The sequence below is a fragment of the Oncorhynchus gorbuscha genome, linkage group LG06 (genome assembly GCF_021184085.1).
Source record: "Oncorhynchus gorbuscha isolate QuinsamMale2020 ecotype Even-year linkage group LG06, OgorEven_v1.0, whole genome shotgun sequence".
Lineage (NCBI taxonomy): Eukaryota > Metazoa > Chordata > Actinopteri > Salmoniformes > Salmonidae > Oncorhynchus > Oncorhynchus gorbuscha.
In genome coordinates, this window is record NC_060178.1 from 70,887,712 (window position 1) to 70,893,653 (window position 5,942).

At 43.2% G+C, this 5,942-nt stretch overlaps 1 protein-coding gene across 3 annotated transcripts; it reads right to left on the reverse strand.

The window, feature by feature from the left end:
* Positions 1-1,868: 1,868 nt before the first annotated feature.
* LOC124037239 lies at positions 1,869-4,972 on the reverse strand. Of its 3 annotated transcripts, none has more exons than XM_046351919.1 (5): positions 4,689-4,972; positions 4,106-4,237; positions 3,719-3,986; positions 2,619-2,916; positions 1,869-2,474 (listed from the first exon to the last, which is right to left on the reverse strand). In XM_046351919.1, exons 1-5 carry the CDS (start codon positions 4,703-4,705, stop codon positions 2,071-2,073), a joined length of 1,119 nt encoding a protein of 372 aa, XP_046207875.1. In that variant the 5' UTR covers positions 4,706-4,972; the 3' UTR covers positions 1,869-2,070. The 3 variants fall into 3 exon arrangements, with proteins under 3 accessions (XP_046207875.1, XP_046207876.1, XP_046207874.1); XM_046351920.1 differs by having other exon boundaries at positions 3,719-3,929; positions 4,106-4,261; positions 4,689-4,971; XM_046351918.1 differs by having other exon boundaries at positions 4,106-4,261; positions 4,689-4,971.
* Positions 4,973-5,942: the final 970 nt, after the last annotated feature.

The window sequence follows — 5,942 nt, forward strand, 5'->3', positions numbered from 1 at the left end:
GATATTCTATTTGACAAATAAAAAATTCTTGCTCTTAACCACAATAAGCCCCCCCCCCCCACACACTGTATATGTGAGATATTAGCTAGTGTTTTATTATGTGACTTAACTGTTGCTATTTAATGCAACAGTCTTTGTGACAATGGGTAGAGTAGAAAATTCACATTGAACTAGTTTTTATTCGGTATATCTACATGAATTTACAAAAGTCATTTAACTGATTTCAGCCAGTGTATTGTATGTCAGTGGATTGACTGTGTTGTTTGAAGTGAATATTGGCAGTTGGAAAAATGCATGGAATCATTCCTCTAAATTTGGATGGCTAGCTATCAAACATACAGTGCATATACATTCTTCAAATGCATTATTTTTACACTATCTTATAGCACTGGCAAACCATGGTTGACCAACTCCCAGACTGAAATGGCTGACATTTACCTTAAGTTCAAGATTATTCTAGTAATTTGATTTTTTATTTATTTTACTAGGCAAGTCGGTTAAGAACAAATTCTTATTTTCAATGAAGCCCTAGGAACAGTGGGTTAACTGCCTGTTCAGGGGCAGAATGACAGTTTTTGTACCTTGTCAGGTGGGGGATTTGAACTTGCAACCTTTTGGTTACTAGTCCAATGCTCTAACCACTAGGCTACAGGTGGCCCCATGTGCTTGGTCATGTGCTTGCTTTTTATCATTTGTCTTTTATAGCTCAGTTGGTAGTGCTTGTAACGCCAGGGTAGTGGGTTCGATTTCCGTGACCGTCCATATGTAAAACCTATACATGCATGATTACGTTGCTTCGGCTAAAAGCGTCTGCTAAATGGCATATGTTATTATATCCCCAACAAGTTGGTTCTTTATGCATATATTCACATGATTGGATGGAAACCTAACTACTGTTAACCTTTATTGTTGCATGTGGGGAATTGGAAAAACCTTGAGGTAGACAGTATCTTAATCGGTTAACACTTGAACTGTAATGCTTATTATTTAGTTTATCAATTACACCACTCTAAAGTAGCAGCTTTATGACATATTCCCAGTTGGATAATTTCTGTATGGTTGATAATCCAGTGCAAAGATTTTATCCAGTCTCCCTACATATTGAGTGCCTTTTCAAACCATTTGATATAGGTTCAGTAGTAAGTATGATATACAGGATAAGAAGGAACACAGCGCTGGTAATTAAAGCGCTGCACCTAGGGTGTTGAAGACTTTGTACTATAGAGTGAATAATACTGCTCTGTAGTACAACTATCCTTCTACTGGTAGAAGTTGACCATATAGACAGATCTAGGAAAAGATTATCCTTACCAAATCCTCCCTTTAACCATTAACTTTTACAGATCCACAATCGTGAGCATCCTGTCAGGCTGTATCACAGCCTGGTACAGCAACTGCTCCACCCTCAACTGTAAGGCTCTACAGAGGGTGGTGTGGTCTGCACAACGCATCACCGGGGGCAAACTACCTGCCCTCGATGACAACTATAGCACCCGATGTCACAGGAAGGCAAAAAAGATCAAGGACAATAACCACCCGAGCCACTGTCTGTTCACACTACTACCATCCAGAAGGCGACGTTAGTACAGGTGCATCAAAGCTGGGACTGAGAGACTGAAAAACAGCTTCTATCTCAAGGCCATCAGACTGCTTAAAAGCAATTACTAACTCAGAGGCTGCTGCCTACACGGAGACCCAATCACTGGCCACTTTTACAAATGGATCACTAGTCACTTTAAACAATGCCACATTAATAATGTTTATATGTAATGTAAAATGTATATACTGTATTTATACCATCTATTGCATCTTGCCTATGCCGCTCGGCCATCGCTCATCCATATGTACATATTCTCATTCAACCCTTTTTAGATTTGTGTGTATTAGGTAGATGTTGGGGAATTGTTAGATATTACTGCGCTGTCGGAACCAGAAGCACAAGCATTTTGCTACACTCGCATTAACATCTGCTAACCATGTGTATGTGACAAATGCAATCTGATTTGAGGGAGGCAACTGACTTCTGAATAGTCTCTAGAGTCAACTTCATCCTCCTCCATGTTGGATCATCTACAACAGGCTGTACAACGGTCTTGTTAATCCGTGTGCCGTGTGGAGTAGCGCTGCAGCCAGCGGAGAGAAGCTCAGAGCGGCCATGTCCACCAAGAGATGCTGTAGAGCTCCCAGCAGCAGTATTGCCAGCAGGTAGCCCATGAAGAGCAGGCTGTGCCAGCTACCCTCGCCCAGTGCCCGGGGGCTCTCTGGGTGCAGCAGGCACAGGAAGCCAAGCACCAGGCTCTGGTTCACCATCAGGGTGAAGTACAGGTCAAAAGGCGAGGTATGGGAGCTGCTGTGGTGCCGGTGCTCGGTCTCAGCCACCTTGGCCAGCCAGGTCAGAGAAAGGCTGTGGAGAAGGAGGGCCAGCGGGGCGTAGAGACACTCCAGAAACTCCACTGACGGGAGACCCTGAGACACTGCAAAGAGAAGGGGTAAGTTAGTGTACTGACACAACTGATGATTGACACACCAACACCATCAATTTTATGAGACTATTCAGATTTCCCACAAACCTCCCCCACTGACTTTCCCCTCAAGCTAATCACTATAAATGCATTTACCTGTGATAGTGACGGAGGTGAAAGTGATGACCGTGATAAGGCCTGTTAGGTGGACTGATGGCGGTACTGCCAGGCGCAGGCCGTGACTCCAGCCCACACAGAGCAGGGGCAGCAGGCGCATGGTGAGGGTGTACATGCCGGAGTGGGCACTGGCCTCTGCCCACACACCCAGCACAGTTTGGGCACTGCCACAGACAGAAGGCACCAGCAGGCGTTCACCCAGAGACAAAGAGTATGGCTTCAGTGGTGCCAGGCCCATGGCATGGAGGAGCAGCAAGTATAGCAGAGTCACCAGCACCTGGGAAAGACATGCCATAAACACAGGCAAACATTAGCCATTTTAAAGAGCAACTGCCCCTAAAAACCAACTTCTCCTTTTGAAAATGGCCTATTTGGCATCGATAAGTCAAACTCTGACTATGAATTGTAAATAAGTGGTCATAGTCCGTCTCATACAAAACTGAGATTTGCGAGATGATCGTATGTCACATAATGAGGGTTCCGTAACAGTTTTCCTTGGGTTGGGTTAATTTCAGTCAAGCCCACATGCCCACAGCCAGCAGCACCCAAGCAATCCTCAATTGGGAACACAGCTGCATGCGACCAGATCGACAATGGGCATTACAATTTGGTTTGACATTTGATATCCCTATGTGGCTAGTTAGGGACCATCAGTAAATTACACAATGTACGTGGAACAATATCTTAAAATATCAATAGCTCCCAATTTCATATATTAATCTCAAACCAACTACAGATTGTAGAAATTCCTTTACAAATATTGAAAGCATTTAATGAGACAACTAAAATGTCTGCAACATGAAAATATTTTCACCTTTACATTGTGTAATTTATTGACGGTCCCTAACTAGCCCCGTAGATAGGCTATCCAAAGTCAAACCAGCTTTGTTACAGTCGCACACCAGCCGGCTGAAGATAACTTTACAATAATTCTGATCATTATTATTTCTAAAAGTTACCACTTAGCAAAGGCCTAATGATGATTAAAAACATTGATGGCTCATGCAAAATCCAAACACCACAACTCAAAACCCGACACAGATTATTCTTATAGTAACCCTGAGCAAACCGTGCCCTACCTGGACAAATGTGATTGGTACAGCAAACTGGTAGTGGTACTGCGGAATGAAGATATCAGCAACAAAGCTGCGGAGCCGATCTGCCAGGGCATACAACACCATGACCAATAGGGTGGCACCATAGCTGAGTAATGGCACTAGAGGCTTCCATACATCAGGCAAAAACCTCCTCAGTATACTAGCACTCCTCTTCCATCTCATCCACCAAGGACTGTTCAGGGAACACAATGGCGTAGAGAGTAATACAGGAGGAGTGTACTTCAGGAGACTATTGATAGAAACATTTAAACGAATTGGAATACACTGCAATGAACTGCACATATCTCATGTGTCTACAATTAAGTACTATTAATCTATTATCTACTATTATAGAAAACATGTGAATACCATTCTGTCCGGAGACAGCCCCTGGTAGTAGGGTAGGTATCCCTGGGATCCATCCTCATATTCCAACTGCCTTTCATCAACCCCTCGACTGCATCCGGTAATGGAGGTAGAGAGCCACCGTTCCTCCACTCCCTAAAAAATGGGCGCCACCAATCACTTCAATGACATAAATCACATTAAGATTTCTTTATTAATTTATCTAGGGCTTTCTGTCTTTGTAATTGACAAAACACTATGACACAATGATACATTCCAAAATGCCATAAATACATTTTCTGAAATTAGCTTTAATTGTTTTTAAAAAATTATGAAAGATCTTGGTGTTTAATGACATGGGGTTGTTAGTTGTTATCATCTAATGACATGGGGTTGTTATTTGTTATCATCTAATGACATGGGGTTGTTATTTTTGCTATATCTGCCTCACTCTCAGATAAATAAGTAGCACTGCTAGGTTTTACACTGTCAAATGTAACATAACTACATTTTTTATAAAGAACTACTTAAATGACACATTTGTGACAAATATATAACAAATGATAATTCAATACAGTAATATGAGATCTGTATGTAAAACAATTACCTTGACATTTTAGTCATTTAAAACAGGGTTCCCAAACTCTTCAAGTGGACTATACCCTATATTTACTCAGACAAAACTCCATAAGAAAAATGTATGTCCCTCGTCCCCTTCTCCTCTCCAACCAATATCCACAGATGAAACAGGTTGATGTGGTTATATTGACCACAGATACATGTTCCTTATCAAACAGGTTTAAAAGAGTTCCCTTTCTATGTTCTCAGTACTGAGCGTCTGATGGCCAATGACCTGAGTGGAATGCATTTTCCATGTGAGCCTTCACGAACTCTAAGCACACAGTTATTGACATCTAGATGGACTTTAACCTCACCTGTTATAAACTCAGCAGAAAAAGAAATGTCCTCTCACTGACAACTCTGTTTATGTTCAGCAAACGTAACATGTGTAAATATTTGTATGACCATAAGTTTCAACAACTGAGACAGAAACTGAACAACTTCCACGGACATGTGACTAACAGAAATGGAATAAAGTGTCCCTTAACAAAGGGGGGGTCAAAATCAAAAGTAACAGTAGTATCTAGTGTGGCCACCAGCTGCATTAAGTTCTGCAGTGCATCTCCTCCTCATGGACTGCACCAGATTTGCCAGTTCTTGCTTTGAGATGTTACCCCACACTTCCACCAAGGCACCTGCAAGTTCCCGGACATTTCTGGGGGTAATAGCCCTAGCCCTCACCCTCCGATCCAACAGGTCCCAGACGTGCTCAATGGGATTTAGATCCGGGCTCTTCGCTGGCCATGGCAGAACATTGACATTCCTGCTGGCATTGTCATGCTGGAGGGTCATGTCAGGATGAGCCTGCAGGAAGGGTACCACATGAGGGAGGAGGATGTCTTCCCTCTAACACACAGCGTTGAGATTGCCTGCATTGACAACAAGCTCAGTCCGATGATGCTGTGACACACCGCCCCAGACCATGACGGACCCTCCACCTCCAATTCGATCCCTCTCCAGAGTACAGGCCTCGGCCTATTGCTCATTCCTTCGACGATAAACGCAAATCCGACTATCACCCCTGGTGAGACAAAACCACGACTCGTCAGTAAAGAGCACTTTTTGCCACTCTTGGCTGGTCCAGTGACGGTGGGTTTGTGCCCATAGGCGACATTGTTGCCGGTGATGTCTGGTGAAGACCTGCCTTACAACAGGCCTACAAACCCTCAGTACTGCCTCTCTCAGCCTATTGCGGACAGTCTGAGCACTGATGGAGGGATTGTACATTCCTGGTGTAAAC

Coding starts and splice junctions, on each gene's coding strand:
- LOC124037239 (XM_046351918.1), bottom strand. Junction 3,987..4,105: donor GGCTGTCTCCGGACAGAATG/GTATTCACATGT, acceptor TTCTATCAATAG/TCTCCTGAAGTACACTCCTC. Junction 2,475..2,618: donor CACCTCCGTCACTATCACAG/GTAAATGCATTT, acceptor TTCTCTTTGCAG/TGTCTCAGGGTCTCCCGTCA.